Source organism: Ovis canadensis, chromosome 2 (genome assembly GCF_042477335.2).
Source record: "Ovis canadensis isolate MfBH-ARS-UI-01 breed Bighorn chromosome 2, ARS-UI_OviCan_v2, whole genome shotgun sequence".
NCBI classification, from domain to species: Eukaryota; Metazoa; Chordata; class Mammalia; order Artiodactyla; family Bovidae; genus Ovis; species Ovis canadensis.
This window is the reverse complement of record NC_091246.1, coordinates 70,781,726-70,803,362: the sequence shown is the minus strand read 5'-3', so window position 1 is coordinate 70,803,362 and position 21,637 is coordinate 70,781,726. Positions and strand designations below refer to the sequence as shown.

Below are 21,637 nucleotides of genomic sequence, written 5' to 3'. Positions count from 1 at the left end.
GACATTCTCCAGGCAAGAATACTGGAGTGGGTTGCCATTTCCTCCTCCAGGGCATCTACCTGACACAGAGATCAAACCTGCGTTTCTTGTGTCTCTTACATTGGCATGAAATTCTTTACCACTGCACCACCTGTGTGTGTGTGTGTGTAATTGCTACAGTCAATTTAGCGTGCTAATGAAGTTATGCTTAGGGAAACGTTAATTTTCATTTCTTTCATGTAAAAACAAGACAAGTGATTCTTCCATTTTCAATATTTATTAAATGGTGATTCTGTGAAAAGGACCAGGCAAGGAGCTACAGCACATGGGTATCTACATATGTAAGATGCATGCCTCCCTTCTGAAGTTTACAAAGAGAAGCCAATAGGCCATTCATGTACCAAGAAGCAGTTGGCAGTGCGAATGGTATATTTATAAAATTGTATAGACCAGAATTTTTCTTGGGATGAGCAGCTACAATGGTTTGAAGAAGTACTTGGATAAGCTTCTTGGGGTGCCTTGTACCATGCAAGATTCTGAATCATCCTAAAGGTTTTTGCAGAACAGCAGTAATACCAAGAGATGAGAAGAACAGAAAGAGGCCCTCAGGGGATGCGCAAGAGAGAGAGGGGCAGAGGAGGAATGGTGGGAACCCAGAGTGCTCAGTGGGAGGAGCTGCACGCCTGCAATGTGGCCTCGAGCCCACCCGACCTTTAGGAGTCAGCTAAATGCCAGACACATTTGGACACTCAATGGGAGTGGATTTCTTTCTCTATTTGTTAATGAAAATTGGCAAATGGGCTGAATTTTGCATTTGTTTTAATAACAGATAAAACAGAAGCAGAAACTTCATCAGGTGGACATAGGTAGTCAGAGTCCAGGAATAAGAAACTTTATGAAGCAAAAAAAAAAAAAAAAAACAGAGGAGGGGCAGAGTGAGGCATGTTCAGGAAATCTTACGCAGCCAGCAGAGGAAGACCATAAAATTCCTATAGGGAAAGAGGAGGAGATAGGTTTGAAAAGACAGTGATGGAGAATACTTAAAAGTTCTCAGATGGCAGGAGGAAATAAACGCAGCTTTAAAAGTTATTTATGAATAATCTAAAGAGTGCACTTTCCATACACAGACATACAGGAGGTGATCAGAACCAGCTCCAAGTTCCTATCTACATCAGGCAGGCCAAATCAGATGACAACGACTTTGAACCTCATGGAAGTAGCATGAATATGGCCTCACTGCAGCCAGAGCACTGGTTCTCAAATTGTGCTCCAGGGACTCTTGAGGGTCTCCAGACCCTTCTGAGGAGAGCACAAGAGCAAAATTATTTTCTTGTTAACACGAAGGCATCATCTGCCTTTTATACTGCATTGACATTTGCGCTGATGACGCAAAAGCAGTAGTGGGTATAAGCTGCTGGCGCTTTAACACAAATCAGGGCAGTACTGAGGCAGCAGCAGCTGTATTCTTTACCTCCACACAATGGCAGCCAACACAGTGCCGTGTTCTAAGAGTTCAGCGGACCCTGGACTCAAGTTCCAAAAGTTTGAGAGCTATTGGCCTAAGGTGCATACTGGGTGGGTCAAAGAGCTTGTTTAAGTTTTCCATAAGATGTTATGGAAAAACCTGAATGAAGTTTTGACCAAATCAGTACTTCCCAAAGTGTATTCCAAAGGACCCTAATTTTACAGGATATGAATGCTGCTGCTAAGTCACTTCAGTCGTGTCCGACTCTGTGCGACCCTATAGACGGCAGCCCACCAGGCTCCCCCGTCCCTGGGATTCTCCAGGCAAGAACAGTGGAGTGGGTTGCCATTTCCTTCTCCAATGCATGAAAGTGAAAAGTGAAATGAAGTCGATCAGTCGTGTCCGACCCTCAGCGACCCCATGGAATGCAGCCTACCAGGCTCCTCCATCCGTGGGATTTTCCAGGCAAGAGTACTGCAGTGGGGTGCCACTGCCTGGAATATGATATACGAAAAGAAAGTTTGGTGGCCAGAGAAATTCGGGCAATACGAAGCTAAACTCGCTTCACTGTAGGGTGCTGATACGGGTGCATGACACATTCATTTTTGCAGAGTCATGAGTTGCTAATGCACAGCATGGGCTACCAAGAGGGGTCACTGCCAGGGTGCCCAGATGTCTGATTGGCTCTGAAAGCCCTGGGTGACGCCTCTGATCACTTATAAGGGCCTCTGTTCATTCTCATACATCTCCAACTTTGGAATAGTAAATTATACAGTAATCCAAGTTACAGCTGATAGTATTTCCCATATTTATTAATATTTAACCACAAAACCCAATTTTCCCATTCTTTTTGGGGTCTATCTCACAGGACAAATGTTGCAAGGAACACGCTTTGGAAAACACTATGAAGTGGAAGGAGGTAAAAGACAGGTGCTGACCTCATAACAGACAGGTCAAGAGAAACACCTGTTATGCTTACAGCCTTGTTTTCATCAAAGCATGGATGCTCACCCCTTTATTGTGTCTCAAAAAAAAAAAAAAAGCATGTAAATGTTGTAGACAGCAATTCTTAGGTGGCTGAATTCATAATGTTAAACTATAGCCACCACTGAAAATTTTGAAGAAATATACTTTATTTACTTCAAAAAGGGACACAGATATTCCCTGTACTCATAGAAAGTGGCTGGGTTTTCCATTCTGAAGAGATCCATGGGTAAACCAATTGCAAAGGTTAAGTCAGGATTTCTGAAAACAACTCATCCCAAAACCATAAAAGGGAAAATAGGTAAATGCCCTAGTGAAGAAGGTAAGATGGAATGTTCTAAAACAAGAATTACAGGCACAGCAGAGAGAATCGCTATACTAGAAGCACTATGAGGATTTCCTGGTGGTCCAGTGGTTAAGACTCCATAATTTCACTGCAGAGGGGCATGGGTTTGATCCCTGGTCTGGGGAACTAAGATCCCACATGCCACGAAGTATGGCCAAAAATGAAAAAAGAAAGAATGTAACCCCAGACGCCTGCCATCATCAACTCTCTTGAGCAATTAGCATGCACACAACATATCCAATCAAAATTAGGTAACAGATTGCAGTCTGCCAAGAATACAGTTCCCTGTGTCACCAAGCATACACAGTTACCACATCAGTTACCTGATAATGCTTCAGGGTTCCATTAATGAGGAGGGCCGACTGCTTCTCCACCCTCTCGGAGATGGCGTGGGCCACTGTATAGTAGGACTGGGAGCCTCTGGCACTGTACTGCATGCTGTACTCGTCGTCCACATCTTGCTTAGCTGTCCTGGGGCAGAGAAAGTGGAAAGTCATGCACAGGGAAGTTGTGCATGAATGGAGAGCCAAAAACAGCTGCAGTAAGTAGAGCTTTATTTATCACCTCCTTCATGTGTGCACGCTCAGTCATATCCAACTCTTTGGGATGCTATGGACTGCAGCCTGCCAGGCTCCTCTGTCCATGGGATTCTCCAGGCAAGAATACTGGAGTGAGTTGCCTTGCCCTCCTCCAGGGGATCTTCCCGACACAGGGATCAAACCTGAGTCTCTCGCATCTCCTGCATTGGCAGGCAGATTCTCAACCGCTAGCGCCACCTGGGAAGCCCCCACACCTACTTCATGCCCAGCAGGTAAAACATAGTATCTGTAATCCTCGCAAAAAGCAAGCAAGGCAGACGTTACTATTACCTTCCCCACTTTACACCTGTGGAGAATTTCAGACTGAGATACGTTCATGAATTCGTGAATTTGCCCAGGTCACGTGAAGGATGGTGGCATCAGGATTTGCACACAGGCCTTCCTGACTTCAGATGGCTGCTGTGAGCATGAATTGCACCCCTGCAAGTTCACACTTTGCCAGTGAAGTGTCCTAGGCCCTTGAAAATCAAAGATAAATCCTACCCACAGAACACTGCCCAAAGCTTGGAAGACAGATTAGAGGGGGGAAGAAGGTGACATTAAAGACACTCTGCACCAGGTTAACCAGCTACTGTGTCACTCTACGGAGGGGGCGTGCGAGTGTGCATGCTAAGTTGCTTCATTTCTGTTGGACTCCTTGCAACCCTATGGACTGTCCATGGGATTCTCCAGGCAAGAATACTGGAGTATGTTGCCATGCTCCCCCCGTCCAAGGGATCTTCCTGACCTAGGGATCGAACCTACATCTCCTATGGTTCCTGCACTGCAGGTGGATTCTTTACCACTGAGCCACCAGGGAGGCCTCCTATGGTGGTGGGGTGGGGGTGGGCTCCTAAAACGTTCAGTGAAGAAGGGGGCAGATGGATAAAGGAAAGATTACTGAAGTGGGCACAGAGCCCTGGAATAAAAGGAGAAAATATCAGAATGTCTATTTCTGTTTTTTTTTTTTTAATCTCATCACTTTAAAATGTTCTCTTTTGCAGATTGTTTCACCACAATTTTTCTTTTAACATTAGAGTGATATAGGCAAAGAGCTGTGTAGCCCACCGGTGTAAGAGGATGGGTGGGGTGAGGCGAAGAGCTGGGTGCTCAGGTGAGGGGAAGGACTCCGAGGTGTTTCAGAGACTGGGCTGAGGGAGTCGGGGGCTGAGCACCTGCAGCAGCGAGGGCAGAGAAGGGAAGGGCACATCCCCCATGGGTTTCTGGAGGAGTGTTGATGCCATTACAGGAGGTGGGAAAGGCTGCCGGTTGGAGGGGCAAATTTCATCTGGGATGGAAGTGCTTATGACACGAGAAACCCAGGAGTGAGGGAGTCAGGAAGGAGAAGAGGACCAAGGAAGGGGCTGAGCAGTGGGACACGCTGGTGACCTCTGATGGTGGCATTTCAAGGGGAGTCTGGGCAAAGTCAGCTTTCCATCCTTAAAGACAAAGGTCTCTAAAAGAGAATTCATAGAGGATAACCCTCACGAAACACATGTGCAAGAGACGAAACTCTGAGAGATACATACTCGATGATCTGCTTGGCGTCCTTCTCTGAAACCTCCTCGCTGTTCGGATCCAGAAGTATTTTCTCTTCAGTTTCCTGCCTGCTGGACTCTTCCTCCTCATCCTGGGAAAGGAACAAAGATTCCACTTTAAAAATAAAGAGGGAATCCTTAGGATTGGCATTTTCTGGAAAGAGAGGGAAGAGTATTCAACTTCACGAGTGAAGTGAACACAACCAAGGGGGGACATAAATTTAACCCTAACCTACACCAGGCAATTCCCACCGTTCCATTGCTGTTTAAACCACCGAATGAAAGAACAGAAGAAGCCCTCTAGGAATCCCCTGGAACCCTTGCTCCCCAAGAGTAAATATGTAAAAACCATGCCAGAAAGATGGATCTGTATCAATATTTGGTCATCAGAGGGTCTTGCAGATTAGGGATCCCTAACCCTCGGGTCACAGATGGGTACCAGCTCATGGCCTGTTAGGAACAGGGCTGCACAGCAGGAGGTGAGCAGCGGGCAATTGAGTGAAGCTTCAGCTCTATTCACAGCTGCTCCCTATTGCCCGTATCCCCATGGTCTGTGGAAAAACTCTTCCACGAAACTGGTCCCTGGTGCCAAAAAGGTTGGGGACTGCTGCTGTAGACCACATTTGCTCTTGATAACTTAGCCACCTTCTACACCCTTCTCTTCCAAAGCCAGCTGAAGAGAGCTTAGTGTTGTCTTTTTGATGATGCCAGTGGACCCTGGATGTTCCCACACACCTTCACGAAGGAGGGACTGGAGCTTTTAAGCATGTGGCCTTCTGGGTGTGTGTTGTGCGGCCACTTCCTATCTCTGGATATGTAAACACTGTCAATAACATGGCAAAGGATTCATCACCTCCCCACCTCTGAACTGTGTACTTGGTTCTGCTGGCCTGTTGGAAAGCTTTACTAAATATCCATCATATCCACTTGGTGTTGAAGGCTAAATCTTTTCAGATAACCTAGAAGAATTCCCTTTAAAAGTAGGCTTAAAGAGAATGATGATTTTCCATCACTTTTGAATGAAACAATGAGGACTGACAATGATCGTGATGCTGAACATTAAATCTCTAATCACAGATCATTGAACTGTAAGGGGTAAAATGAGGAGTGGGTACAGCTCCTTCATGTCCAGGTGAGCACCAAGAGGGGACATGACTGGCCACAAGATGAGGCCCCAGTCTCTGGACCCCCAGGTCAGAGTTCACTCTGGTACCAGTTGTCTGGAGCTGTCTGCAGTTATCACTCTTAGGAGGGCACCTTTGGGTTGAGTAGCCTTCTTTACTTCGTCTCTGTCCCTCCCTGGCTCTCAGACTCAATGAGAAGATTCTTCCAATGGATCATTTATGGGCCCATTCATCCGAGTAAACAAGAGATATTTTAAAAATTGATTTTGTAAGTTTCAAATACCTCAGAGAAAGAGTAGCCTATAAAAAAAAATAGCATGCCTTCAAAAGTATTTGCTTGTTAATAGTACGCTTTAAAAAAATAACAGCTTTTATTATATTTCATCTTTAATCCATGGCAGATTAATTTAGGAAACACAGGTCCACAAAACAGAAGAAAATAACAACAGCCTTAAAATTCTGGTGAGCTGTCAATGGTAAGGCTGCTCTGCTCTGGCCATGGTGCTCTTTGAACCAAGATTCCTCTAAACTGGTAAACATCGGATTTAATGACTACACACTAGCAACGCTCTAGTAAAGGAGATAAAAATCTTCATTTATTTCTTCTATTTGTAACTGTTAAGCAATTTAAAGGTGATCTAGAAATACCTTGATTATTCTTTCATTTATATTAAAAGTATACCATTTTAGGTTCTAGATTCAGTGAGTATTCCTTCCAAGAGACTGAGAAAGGTGGATAACAAGTATATCCAAAGAATTAAAACAAGAATCCCATTTAAAAAAAAAAACATAAAAACAAGAGCATCAATAAACTCATTAAACCAAGTGCATGTTGCCCTTTTGGTCCAAATTTCAATACTTACAGCTTCAAACAGGCCTAAGCACTAAAGGACTTCAGGCATTTTTAGGCTCTTAACCCTCAGTGTAAACCACTTAGAAGCATGGAATTGCTTTTCCCAAAGTAATCCATCTCCAATTTTCCTCCAAAGACCTTTCTACCACCTCCAATTTAATGCCAGCTTCTCTTTTCTTGGTTTCAAATAAATTGAGAATTCACCAAGTTTCCCCACTGGCCAGGAGGAGCCTCTGAGAAGTCACTGTGTAACTAGGCGTGAACCAGCGAAGCTCTGGCAAGCTCTCTAGGCCAGCTGTCACCCGTTGGCTAACAGTGGAGGACAGAGAGACAGAAGGACCCAGGTATTTTCCGAGAACTTTCCAGCCAATGAACTCCGAACAGAGACACAAACATACCTCCTCCTCATAATCAGAATCACTCTCTTCACTGTCCGATCTAGGGGCAACTTCGTAACTACAAGAAAAAGAGCAGGGAGGAAGAGCAAGTTTAGCCTTTTAAATGATAAAACTATGTGTGTGTGTGTATACACAAATACATATGGTCCATTCTATGGACAAATGACAAATGCAAGTAGTAACCTCAGTTTAGCAATGGTCAGGTTATTTTAGTTCCCAGATTTTACAAGGACCACAAAAATCTAAAAAGCCAAAGAACACCAATAATGCTGCTTTCATGCCATACCCAGGATTCATTTCCAACCAGGCGTCCAGCTGACTTGCTTTGGGTGCTTCTGGGCCAAACAGGACCTTGCCAGTTTCTGTGTGAGTCACTTTGACGGGGAGGTCACTCATCTGGCTGCTCTCGTCTATGGGCTAGACAGAAGAAGAGACACGGCACTGCTTAGTGTTATGACATTCTCCCAATTCTGTGCTAGAGTTTGTGGCTATCCAGCTTTTGAAACCCTTCCCTATCACTAGAAATTTTGTCACCTGGTGAGTCCCAGGTGGGATGCGGGAGGTCACTTTCCACTAAAGAAATAGAAAACATTGGCCTTCCTTGCAGCTAAGGTATTGGCACAAGACCTAAGCTCTGCAACTGGGCACATTCACCAAGGCTCTGAATCGAGACCTAGAAGAAAGCAAGGGCCGATGGGCACACTGGCACGAGAGCACACAACAGTGGCAGCATTGCCCGTGCAGTGATATTGGCCTTGCCTACTCCCAAGGCCAGCTGTGTCTTCACTAACCAGGTGTAGAGTACACCACAGTAACATATAACTGATATAACCAGTCAGGTTATTGCCTTCGGGAGATCTGATGGCCCATGCAATACTCTATTAACATGATGCCTTCTTACTTAAATCAAGCAGAGCTGATTCTTGCCATTTTCAACTAAGAACCCTTAAACCCCCACATATTAATTTGCTGTTGTTAAGTCACTAAGTCACGTTCGACTCTTAAGGACCCCATGGACTGCAGCACGCCAGGCTTCCCTGTCCTTCACTGTCTCCCAGAGTACACTCAGACTCATGTCTATTATGTTGATGATGCCATCCAACCATGTCATCCTCTGTTTCCCCTTTCTCCTCAAGCCCTCAGTCTATCCCAGCATCAGGGTTTCCTCCAATGAGTAGCTCTTCGCATCAGGTGGCCAAAGTATTGGAGCTGCAGGTTCAGCCTCAGTGCTTCCAACGAATATTCAGGATACTTCCCCCAGATAAAGACGACTACAAACTCATGGTTTCAGAGAGAATCATGGAAAAAAGAAAGAGGTATTGTCACTTGTGTCATCTCTTAATGGCCAGTGTGGCTTCTGCAGAAACAATGTCATTTTATCCAAAACCAAACCATAAGGTACCTAGCCCAACCATGGGGACCTGCAATAAAGCAAAAGGCTCTGCTCATCGCAAATCTGGCAGATCCACCAAGTTTGAGCTGAAATGCGTCACTGGACTCTGAATGAAAAATAGTTTGCTCAGAAAATTAAGAGAATAAGTGAAATTGCAGAGGCTGTGTTTAACCTACTTCAGAGAACAAGTTGTTTAAAAAGGTCTAAAACTGGAGTAATCCTATGCAAACGAATGCTACTGGTTACAGGGTGACTGCACATCTAGGAGCAGGCCCCCAGGCGAGATGTCTGTTTGGAAACGCTTGATCTGTGAGTAATTCAAGTTTTCTATTTCCTTAAAAGTGGTAAAATTCAAACATTTAGGCAATTCATTAATTCCGAAAAGTTGTTTCTAAATGGTTACTTAGAGTTAAAATGGAAAAACCGTGTACTGTAGTTTATCTTCTATATACCACAGGAAATGACCATGTTCCCCCTCCACCTCAAAACTGGTTCTTTCCCCCTTCTCCCTCGACAAAGCACTGTCAGAGTAAGAAACAACATATTAGCAATTATCCACAAAAATAACCTGAAAAAGTAAAGAGAGAAGGCTTACTCCAGAGTTTCTCTCCTTTTATGTGTGCTGAAGCAATGGTTGTGAACACTGTTACTCTGCATTTCAAGACAATGCTTCTTCCTCATTAATGTAGAAGGTCATCTATACGTTCATGTAGGACACACCGTAACTTATGTAGGAAATGCTACCATTTCCCTCGGAAGAATCCTATTCCATTATCTTGACCTATGATACCACAGCTTGTTTTACTGTTTGTGTCATACCTCAGAGAAAACTGAGAATCACTACAGCTGAAATTAGAACTTTGGCAGAAACACTGAGTGAACACAGCAGAGTGTAATCAGAACATTATTTCAAAACAAACTAGGTAAGATGAAGACTGCCCACTATAGCAAACAGAACATATCATGTGCCATGATTTAAAAAAAAAAAAAAAGGTGTATGAGCTAATTTTCCCGGGGGATAATATAAGAGAGCTACCACACTAACACCTTAAAATCTCTCCCTGTGTGCTTGTTAATTACAGACCCATGTGAGGCATGCTTTGGTAAGGCTGGGCTTTTACAAATTAGAGTTGTTCCTAAGTGCCCCAATATACAATATTCTTCCCCTATAATAGCCCACTGAGTGTTTCTCACACATTAGACTTTTATCCAATCTTTTCTTTCCTTGTGATGAATTATAGCGGTTAAGTAACATTTATTGTTCAAGAGGTTTCTGCATAGAATAGTGGTTTCAACCTTCTACCTGCCACTGGGCTGTTCACATTCATAATATGACTCATGTGAACGGTAATTCTGGAAAGGAAAGAGGCAACCCTCCACCCACCCCAGTCTTCCAGGCAGATTTGTCAGAATCTGTGAGAGGAGAAGGCAGTTTGAAACAAATACCCTTCCCATCCCACTCTGGGGGACACCTGCTCATATGAATCACTGGCACAGAACTCTTGAGTTTTCAGAGAAAAAAAAAATCCAATAAATCAATCACTGTATTCTGGTGATGCAGGAGAATATCAGAAATAACAGAAATAAAATTTATAAATATACTGATGAACCTATGAATAGAAGCTATAGGGTAAGGTTACAGAAAATTTAAAAAAAAATAGGCTACCAAATACATAAATTGTTTGGCTTATGAAGTTATGAAATTTCAAAGTAAATGAAAGAAACTGGGTCATATTTTATGCTTCTGCATCATTGACAGGGAAAATGTAATTATAGAATCACTTAAGATTTTTCCACATTCTGTATATTCATAAACACATGCTTATATGCGCACAGAAAATTTCTGGAATGGTATACAAGAAACTTAATATCAGTTGATTGGCAGTCTGAGATGGAAGATTACTGTTTAGTGTATTCCTTTTATGCTATTTTAATTGTCTACTATGCTAATGGACTACTCTTTTTACTTAAAAAATGAATAGCGGAGTGAAAAACACAATTAGTATACACAGAGAATAGCAGGGCATCATTCAGCAGAGCACAGTGAAAATGGGTACAAAATCCCTTACCTCTCCATCTGGTCCCAGAGCAGACTCTCCTCCTTCTGCATTCTCTTCAGCCTTCTGCAAAACAATGTCAAATGTTAGGTATGATCCCAGAAGGTGGGTGCAGGAAGGACCTCGTGGCAACTCAGTGGCACATAACAGCATTTCATGACTACTTGTCCCCATCCAACAGAGCTTAAGAATTAATGCCTTTTATGTGTGTTTCTCGTCACTCTCCGAGACAGAGTATGTATTTTATTGGCAACTTGCAGGGAGTGACTGAAGCTAGATGTGACTCAGGGTTGGCCCATTAGAGAGGGGTGGACTGTGTCTTCTAGGATGCAAAGAGCTTAAGATGTGGCAGCATTAGGACGGAAGTCACAATCTGAAATGTGGTTGTATTTGGCACTAGGAAGACACATCCTGAATCAGTTCAACTTGCTCATTCCCTTAGCAAGTTTTCTAAAAAAATGTCCCCTCAAGAATGAACTCTGAATCACTCTTGGGTTATAAAAACACAAAATCATTCAAAACCCTGTGCATTCTCTGAATGCTTTTCATTCTACCTAATTGGCTTTCATAATAGCATTTCCTCAGTGGGTATATGGGGAGATTTGGTGCAGATTCTGTGGTCTCATGGAAAATTCTGTCATCCTCCATTTCTTAAATATTCCAGTATCTTAGCCCATTAACCTCAATGTGCCTCAAAGACAGCTTAAATGAAAAGCTAGCATTATGTCACATTTTGTACATACCTGATAGAGCCTCATCTGCAATAAACACAACATAGTCTGAAATTTCTTACATTTATAACAACCTCTTTGCCAAGTGAAATCTTTAACACCACCTTCACAGAAGCCTTATTTTAAAGTTATTCTGTGTAGTGCAATGAGGAGAAAAGGAACCAACTCCAGTCATTTCCTTTATCAAGACATTTAAGAAAATGAGCTTTCCTCCCCTGGGCCCTTTAGTTAATTAAAAATATACATAATGATACAGAATCAATATTAACTCCACTTTGTTTACTTAAGGCATTGATTGTGTAATACATTTTTTGCTTCCTGTGAAAATAACTCAATTGTCTCTTGACAAAACAGCTTTTACAGAAAATGTCTAGGGTTGAAAATCCAGTCTTTGTACTGAAGAACGGCAGTTCCCATAAATGTCTGAAATTTCTTTTATAATTTTCTTATAAAACATACACATATACATGTACGCCAAAGCACAACGCGTAAAAAATGCAGCACTTTCTACCAAATGAAATGCTCCTTTTGGCTATGATTTCCCCAAAATTTGATTTTTGCATTTCTGCAACCCCAAAGTGAGAATATTTCCAAGCTCAAAAGGAATGACCATCATGGAAAAGCACTGGGCCCTACGTCTGGGCTACGGATTCAGAGAACAATGGCAGACAGGCCAGAGAAGGAACCGTCCCTGCTACCAGCTCCCCTGAAAAGTCCATCTTTGGATTTCTCAGGCACTATATTCAGATGACTTTTTCAATTAATTGCAGAAAGTCAATTAATCCCACCATTCTCTCCATACAAATCAGAAATTAGCTACAAATTTGGCAAACAAAGAATATCAAATGAGACAATGAATAAGCCAATTTCCAGCATCTAGCTAGTGGAAATGGATCACCGTTTCAATGAATAACACATTAAAAAGTCTGAAGGATCATAAATAACAGAGTCAAAACTATTATGAAGAACACTCTTCTATGAATATGCTATCAACCAGATAGGGTGTTATCTAAAAACTGCCTCATCAGCAGCACTTTCTATTACTTAAAATCCTCTAAACTAATTTTTAAATTTCCATCTAGTATCAAATCTGAGAGGCAAGGTAATATTAGACTTAGGAAACTTGGTCCTGGAATTAGATGAACTGCGTTTGAATCCCAGCTCTGTCACTAAGTGCACGAGTACTTAGCCATGTCATCTTGAGCAAATCTCTTGAATCTTGGTTCCCTCCTCTGAGAAAGTAGCAGTTCCCACCTGACTGGGCTGCTGCAGGACCGGATCACCATTATGAATACAAATAATCCAAGGTTACATGTAATATACATTGCAAGTGTCATTTTTCACAATGTAAAAGAATCAATGATAGTCTGAGGGTTATTTATGTCTATATAAGACACAGCACCGTCTGAAAATTGCTTCCTAAGATTACGAAGTCAGGGATTTCTGTCTGTTTTGTTCACACATGCATTTCCATACCTTACAAGGGGTTCTGGCACTCAGGACACTAAATAAATACAGTGAATGAAGGAATGAATGAAAACACCAAGAACAAAGCTTTCCACTTAGCATACGCTCAGTGAATTACCACCATTGTAATTAGGTGTCAATACGTTTGCAAGTCATAAAAAAGCTAAGAATGTACACACAGTTCCCTCACTGAACCGGCGCTCTCTGATACTTCCCCTGTGTGCCCAGTTCGACTGCGCTATTATACAAGGTGGAAGCCAGATGGCAGTCTGCTCTATGGCAGGAGATGTCAAGTTCTCCCACCATGCTTTAAATTTCTTCAGTTTGGGGAGAATCTCTGGTGGGTATACTTTCATAAATCCACATTCTCACATCAGACTAGCGCTGAACCTTCTACTCCCCTCCCCTCAAAAAATACCAAAAAATCCCTTTTTTTTCTTTTGTTCATGGTCAACTCCAAACAGACTGTGACTGCTGCTACCACTGGAGCTAACTCTGGACAGACTCCGAGCCCCTGGTGAAACACTCTGATGCGGCTGCCTGAGGAAGTTCTGTATCAGAGAGTCTGCAGAACAGGACTAAATGCACCCTATCAGAACTACTGGCTGACACCTCAGCTTATCTCCGCTGATTAAAACAAAAACAAAACCCACTTCAGTTCAGCCACTAATCAGGGCTAAAGGAACTTTGTACTGCCTTCTTCCAACCTGCAAAAAGTTGATAACTAACTACCCTCATGGGTAGAGGGTGGAACGTATGAAAGACAACTGGGCTTCCCCATTTCCAAGGCCAATGTGAATTCAAACACTCTCTTTAGGAATGTGCGTGAACAAAGCTTTGTACTCAGGTACCTATCTTCCTAGGCTGTATAACATAATCAGTGACTAAGGAGAGAAAGGAAACCTCAAACATGAAAACCCTGAGGAAGCTGAACCCAAGAAAATGGGCTTCGGGATTCCCTGATGGTCCAGTGGCTAAGACTTGGTGTGCCCAATGCAGGGGGCATGGGTTTGATCCCGGGTCAGGGAACTAGATCCCACATGCCGCAACTAAGGATCCCACATGCCGCAACTAAGGATTCCACAAGCCGCAACTAAGACCCCAGTCTGGCTAAATAAGCGAATAAATATTCAAAGAAAAGAAAACGGGCTTCAATGGGTATTTTATGCAGATTACCAGAACACATGCCACAAACAGCCTTGCTTTGTAAAGAAACAGTTTTATATCAAATATCTTACAAACTATATTATACAGTGAACACAGTTTATCCCCCAGCAGGTGTTGTTACAATATACCGAAATATCATTCAAATGTGCTGGCGTCTTCAAAACTCATTCTGCTCTGAGGGAAACCTGAGATTGTCAGGAACCACTTGGTTATTTTTTACTGTCACTTAAGAGGACCTGTGACCATTAAGACAGGTGAACAGGCAATAAAAAATACCCAAGAATATCAAGTTAACAAGCAATTGCACATGACTTAGGTGGTGCCTTTGCAAGGAAAACCAGCTCCAACATTTTGACTCAAGTAACTGGTCAATCCAGTTGAGCAAGACTTTGATCCAAACTTCTGGTTTCACCCATTTTGACACTAAACTTATCAAATAAATCTAATAAATTGTGTCATTGCATTCATCTATCTTTACAACACACTATACTCAAATGCCCAAAACTGCCTTAGAATTTTCTATTTCTTTCACCTACAGAAATCTCCTTGTGGAGGAAAACTGCAATAAACTAATAGTCTCTGGGGAAAAGAGATAAAAGAACTGAGAAGGACTGGAGAATAAATTGAATATAAAATGTCTCAATAAGATTATAGCTTTTCATCTGATGCTGTTTTCATCATTATACCAAGAGGTTTTTTAATTGTTTGATATCTAAAAGAAAAACACAGTTTTCATCTCTATATTGATCAATACACTAGTGTCAGAAAGGTTCCCCCTTCAAAACGTCACAGATCTGAGATTCACATATAACAGTGTATATAATACTGTTTGATGAGAGGGAAAGAAAGAAAACCAAAGGCCACAATGAAAAAGAGACTGGGCACAGTGCTCCCCCATGGATTCTCTGAGTATGTTCCCATTAGTATCATGAGTTTCCAAGAAATGTCACAATAAACACCAAGGGTATAGTTGTGCTGGTGTACACCCCAGTGAAAGATTTGGGAAGAGGGAGTTAAATACTTTAATTCTGGCCTGAAGTCAACAGCTGGGGAAGCTGAACCTCTGAAGTGACCAGACTTAGCACTAGATTCTGGGGCAGGAGGCTGCCATGGGGCTCCTGACCACAGCCCAAGGAAAAACATACCTTAAGTCTATGTAAGAAATGCCTCATTATTACCAGGAACCATCAGAGAGCAGAGGCCAAATAATTAGGAAATTCTCTTTGTAGGAGCTGGGGAGGTAAGGCAAGCAGAGTCTGCCCAAAATAAGACATCCTTATTTCCCACTGCAGGCCACAACAGCCAAGGGGCCTGTCATTGTCCCAAAAGACACCCGACTTAGTAATAGCTAACTGAGCTTCACCTAGAAAAAAATGGTGGCCATTTATTCTCTCAACATCACAGAGAATATGCAATAAGTGGAAAAAGAAGATTTCATTTTCAGAGAAACCTATAACCATATTTGGACACCCACTATCCTGCATTTATACTACAGAACTTCTTGATAACCAATATTTACTGAGCACTTACTATGTCCCTGGAGAAGGAAATAGCAACCCACTCCAGTGTTCTTGCCTGGAGAATCCCAGGGACAGGGAAGCCTGGTGGGCTGCCGTCTCTGGGGTTGTACAGAGTCGGACACAACTGAAGTGACTTAGCAGCAGCAGTAGCAGCTAGTGTTCTTGCCTGGAGAGTCCCAGGGACAGGGGAGCCTGGTGGGCTGCCACCTCTGGGGTCGCACAGAGTCGGACACGACTGAAGTGACTTAGCAGCAGCAGTAGCAGCTAGTGTTCTTGCCTGGAGAGTCCCAGGGACAGGGGAGCCTGGTGGGCTGCCGCCTCTGGGGTCGCACAGAGTCGGACACGACTGAAGTGACTTAGCTGACTATGTCCCTGGGAGCATTTAAGGTGCTTTAGATAAACTTGGGCTTCCCAGGTGGCTCAGTAGTAAAGAATCCGCAAGCCAGAGCAGGAGACACAAGAGACTCAGGTCTCATCCCTGTGTCGGGAAGATCCCTTGGACGAGGAAATAGATAGCAACCCACTCCAGTATTCTTACCTGGAAAATTCCTTGGACAGAGGAGCCTAGCGGGCTATAGTCTATGGAGTCGCAGAATGAGACACAATTGAGTGCGCACGCATGCATATAACCTATGTAATCCTTAGAACAAATGCAGGCTGTAGGTACTGTTCCTATCACCTTCTAACAGATTAAGACACTAAAGAGTTGGGTTATAGATCTCTTAATGAAATATCCTACAAGGGAACAAGAATAATTAGTATTCTATGCTTTCTGATGCAGTTTTGAATTTAAAAGACAGTGTATTCATGTGATTTAGATAGTGATCCAAGTCATAAGTGAGCATGTTCACTCCTATTTGTACACACCCCCATTTCAACCTTGGGTCCCTCCAGTAGAGGGGCAAGAACCCTCACAGCAGAGGAAGTAGGCTCCAAGGGCACAGTCAGCACACATGAGCACTGTGTTCATGCTGTCCCACTGCAGGCGCTGGTGTCACAGAATTAGTTATTTCAATACTTGAAAAATGATTCCTCCTCTAACATTCAAGTAGATGCACCGAGTTTCCTTCTTTTTCTTCCACTTCAAGAGCATTAATGGAAGACAGGTTGAGAGAGAGAAGTTTCAGAATGACTTATAAATGTATACTTCATGGAAGTGGCTCTATTGATGAGAAGAGAAAAATTAAGCAAGATCATGTGAGGTTAAAGGAAACCCACTTGATTATTCACTAATACCAAGTAACCAGAATCAACTCCCCAAGAAAGAAAGGCCTTCTCCGTTACACTGGGGTAAAAAATGACGAAAAGTAACAAAGTCGTCCCTTTCCAATTAAATTACAAGGTCCATCATACTCATCTTTGATGGCATAGTTCTTGGAATGGCCTATATCTTATCCTACAAGTGTTGCCAGTAGTTCAGTGCTATTAGTTCACTGGGTAAAGAAGCTAGTTTCAAAACAAAGATTTAGGGATGCCTTACTTAATAAGGGGGAAAAAATAACCCTGCAGATAGGTGCAGCGTGATATTACTTCTACGGGAAATGGGGAAAGGGATAGCATAGAATTAAAGATCCCCATGCAGCCTCCCTCCCCAACAGAGAAGCTGGAACAAACAACTCTCAATCATTCACTCTAATGGAGGGGAGAGGAACTCCAGATAATCCAAAGTGTCAAATAATCAGCTTTTGAAAGCATCCATTTTCTTTGCACTTGAATGAAGGTACATCTGAAATTGGGTGACTCACTTTGAACTAAGTCTTAAGACCCTGTGAGACAGTTTTCAGAAAGGACTAGAAAGGAGCCCAGTGTCTTGTTGTCCTTTATCCAGTGTCTCCCAACAAGATGGCTGGGAAGGAAATTGAGCCTGATCTTGATCCTGCTGAGGGTAGGGAGTGCTCAGATGCGAGGCATCCTGACAGCATGCCAGGCAAGAGGGGAAGGGCTGATAATAAAGTAACAATTCTGCACATTTCATCATGTGAGCTCAGCAACGGAAGATGCCCAGAGAGAGACACCAGGTAGACCGGAGTCACTTGGGGTACCTATGACTCGTTTGCCAAGAAATGAGGTTGTAGTCTGGCTCCCTGCCTTCCTTCACAGCATTTGTTACAGGTTATACTTATATATTGAGGTGCATAGTTTAATTAATGTCTTTCTGTCTCCTTCTTTGGTTTAATTAGGAGGGCAGGAGAAATTTTCCTCACCCCTTTACTCTCTCCCTCAGAATCTAGCACGCTGCCTAGATCACAGTAAGAGTTCAGTTAATATTTGCTGAGCAACTGCATGGAATAGAAAAAATAAGTGCTATTAGCAAATCTGAAAGCAAGAGTTTGGAAGTAGAGAGTCAATCCATAGATGATGCAGAGCTGCAAGCACCATGAAAAATACCAACAGGTTCCTGCTCTGTAAAGATTAACACAGAAACAAAAGCATGATCATTACTACTCAATTATCTCTCTTTCTTTGCCTATGACGATATAGCAATCCAATACTGTGACTGTTTGCTATTTAGTTGCTAAGTCGTGTCCAACTCTTCTGCAACCCCATGGACTGTAGCCCACCAGGCTCCTCTGTCCATGGGATTTCCCAGGCAAGAATATTTGAGTGGGTTGCCATTTCCTTCTCCAGGGGATCTTCCCGACCCAGGAACTGAACCACATCTTCTGCATTGGCAGGTAGATTCTTTACAACTGAGCCACCTGGGAAGCCCTCAATACTATGGCAACAATCCATTCACTAAAAGCCAGAAGCTCAAATTTGAGTCATTAGCTTTTAATCACAAACAGAATATGAACTGTGATGTTAAAAACACTAACAGTGACCTTTTTGTTACAGACTCCACAGAATAAACTTTAGGATTCAGTTCAGTTCAGTTCAGTTGCTCAGTCGTGTCCGACTCTTTGCGACCCCATGAATCGCAGCACGCCAGGCCTCCCTGTCCATCACCATCTCCCGGAGTTCACTCAGACTCACGTCCATCGAGTCCGTGATGCCATCCAGCCATCTCATTCTTGGTCGTCCCCTTCTCCTCCTGCCCCCAATCCCCCCCAGCATCAGAGTCTTTTCCAATGAGTCAACTCTTTGCATGAGGTGGCCAAAGTACTGGAGCTTCAGCTTTAGGATCATTCCTTCCAAAGAAATCCCAGGGTTGATCTCCTTCAGAATGGACTGGTTGGATCTCCTTGCAGTCCAAGGGACTCTCAAGAGTCTTCTCCAATTAGGAAAAACTAAAACTTCTATTTCATGGGTCCACCTATGGAATACAGGCTTCCCAGGTAATGCTAGTGGTAAAGAACCTGCCTGCCAATTGCAGGAGACATAGAGACACTGGTTCCGTCCCTTGGTTGGGAAGATCCCTGGAGGCGGGCAGGGCAACCCACTCCAGTAGTCTTGCCTGGAGAATCCCATGGACAGAGGAGCCTGGTGGGCTACAGTCCATAGGGTTGCAAGGAGTTGAACACGACTGAAGTGACTTAGCACGCACCTACAGAATATTACAGAATTGTATCTGTTTGCCATGTGTCAACTTTAAGTTAGAAATTGGGAGCTGGAATTTTGCAAAGTCTATAATGCGACCTTGACAAGAAAATTTGGTATTTCTCACCAAGGAAATGTCGAAATGCAAACCCTGACTCACCCCTCGTTCACCTTCACAATAAGGGGAGCTATCTTATACCAAAGAAATCAGGTGCAGAAGGCACCTTCTCAATCATTTATTCCTCCTCCTTAATTATGAAACAGGTATAAGAAGTCAGGAGCCATGAAATTAATTATTTTTCGAAAAACATTTTGTTCCATTATTCCGTGCAGAGAAAAAAATGATTAAATGCTGCCAGTCCTCAATCTTCACAATTTTAAAGCCTTCCTGCTCATGTCTGTACCCAGACCCATCAGGACTGACCATGAAAATAGAATAGCCACCAAGAACTATATTACCAGACTACCTAAGCTTCAAAGAGGATCTAATATATTCACAGGTCTACACGGAAGCAGGTTACCCTTGAAGTAAGAGATACGATCTGCAGAACAGAGATTGTACATCTTACCCTCACTTCTCATGATAATTCAGATTATTTTACATAAGACTACTGTTTCCTGTAATGACCTAAAACTCCGACCTGCACATTTACCTTACTGTCACACTAGGGCAGCTGAACTGAATGAACAATCCTGGCAACAGCTGTCTGTCCAAACAGGCTGAAATATGTTACTAAAAGTATCTCAAAGCTCTCTCTTACATCTTCCTCTAGCTCCTTTCAATCTGAACAAGGCATTTTGGTTTTCATTTTTCATTCCAGTTTCTTAACTCAGCAGTCCCCGGCCTACGCATTGCACTTGAGTAAACCCTTCTTTGGGCCACGTTTTTCCCTTTCCTATCGACTGTGTGTACTTAGTTTTTTAATATTGTGTCAAACAGTGGAAATAGGAATTGAATATACATTCTGTCCATCTCCAATATGTTGTCTAATATGCCTCATCAACCCATTTATGTCAGCAGTGTTTACAGTAAAATCATCTAAGTCTTCCATTAGGGTAGCTAAGAAGTACTCATTACAGGGCAAGACAGGCCTAAAACTGGTCCCCAACACACATCGCCAGCTCAGCCACAGGCATCCGCGTACTCACCTTCTTCTTCCTCCTCCTCTTCTTCTTCTCTTTGGCCGCCTGGGCTTGCTTGTGCTCCCAAACCAGGTTAGTCAGGTTGGCCACATACTCATCAGTTTGCTGCAAGAGGTATGCTAAACGCCTGTCTTTCTTTTGATCGATCAGTTTTCTATAGCCCTCTTCATCTTCAGCCTATTAAGGAAAGAAGAGTGTGACGAGAACATAATAAAAGTTTGTGGACAACACCTTTTCCCACACATCCTTCCCCTGACGGTCTGAACTTTGGTGGTGCGTGCAGCAAACTGAATGATTCCAGCCTCCCGAGTCCGAGAACCCTGGTGGGGACTGATGACTACATCCCAAGAACGGGGGTTCAGGGCCAGATCAACACATGTAACTACACAATTTGTGTGCTGTGATCAAGCACTTCGAGCCAACTTTCCATGCTTCTTTATTTAAACTGCACAAACAGTGTTAACAATTTGATGATTCACCGTCTGAAGCTTACCCTTAACTTTGTGTTGGAAACTGTCAAACATAATCAAAAGCAGAGACAAAGTAGTAAACTCGCTCATATAACCAACAGCAACCAACACAATTAACTCGTGATGACGTGATGCCTCGTTTCACTGCTGCCCTTCCCCCACCTCTGCCCTGTAATTCTGAACTGAATGGTCCTGAAGCAAATTCCATAATAGCTTTTCATTCGTAAGTATTTCCATAAGTGCTTCCAGAGGCAAAGAACTGAATAGGTTTTGAACAAATAATTTCTGATACTTCAAAGCATGACAGACACTGTGGTTGATAGCAAAGGTCAAGTTGTGGGGATTTTGGTCCCAGATCAGCACTGCATGGTGTGCCCAGGTGACTGGAGACAAGTCATTTAGCACCTGAAGCCTGAGAGTGCTGAGCCATAAAACAGACACAGTACTTCCCATTAAGCAACTTATGAGGTTAAATGGAATAAAAACTCTGATGGACTCTGGGTTGTTTCAAAAGAAATCTTTTTTATACCTTCCAAGAAAAGGACATCTCCAAAATATTTTCTTCACGTGATGCAGGATAAAAGTAACACACGGCAAAATCTTTAGAAGGCAGCTCCATTATAGAGGAGCTTGGGTTTTCAGTCCAAGGGTGTCCCTCCAGCACTTGCCGGAGCGACAGCAGCTTCATCACTCCTCCTGGCTGCTGTCTGCCCCGTGGATGAACATGAACCTCGAATGCTATTATAACTCTAATTGCTTTTGGTTATGGTTGATCTCACTTGAAGAAAGAGTGATAAAAAAAAAAACTTCAGTTTCTCTGTTATCTGTATATTCCATCATTTAATTGCAAAAATTAATGATTTGCAAATGCCTAATCATTAGTGTCAAACCAATCTGTTACTGAAGTTCTAATATAGTCTCACTTCAGTTGAATCAGACAAATTTGA

The 21,637-nt window shown here is 42.8% G+C and overlaps 1 protein-coding gene across 9 annotated transcripts in view; it reads right to left on the bottom strand.

Moving 5' to 3' along the window:
* Nucleotides 1–21,637, bottom strand: part of SMARCA2 (SWI/SNF related BAF chromatin remodeling complex subunit ATPase 2) — a 177,285-nt gene that overhangs the window by 109,600 nt on the left and 46,048 nt on the right. For all 9 annotated transcript variants that reach the window (XM_069576449.1, XM_069576455.1, XM_069576453.1 and 6 more), the window contains exons 9-14: nucleotides 20,227–20,397; nucleotides 10,728–10,781; nucleotides 7,552–7,682; nucleotides 7,266–7,323; nucleotides 4,882–4,982; nucleotides 3,098–3,245 (exon numbers count right to left, since the gene is read on the bottom strand). In XM_069576449.1, the coding sequence (XP_069432550.1) occupies nucleotides 3,098–3,245; nucleotides 4,882–4,982; nucleotides 7,266–7,323; nucleotides 7,552–7,682; nucleotides 10,728–10,781; nucleotides 20,227–20,397 (663 nt within the window). The remainder of the gene's footprint in view (nucleotides 1–3,097; nucleotides 3,246–4,881; nucleotides 4,983–7,265; nucleotides 7,324–7,551; nucleotides 7,683–10,727; nucleotides 10,782–20,226; nucleotides 20,398–21,637) is intronic.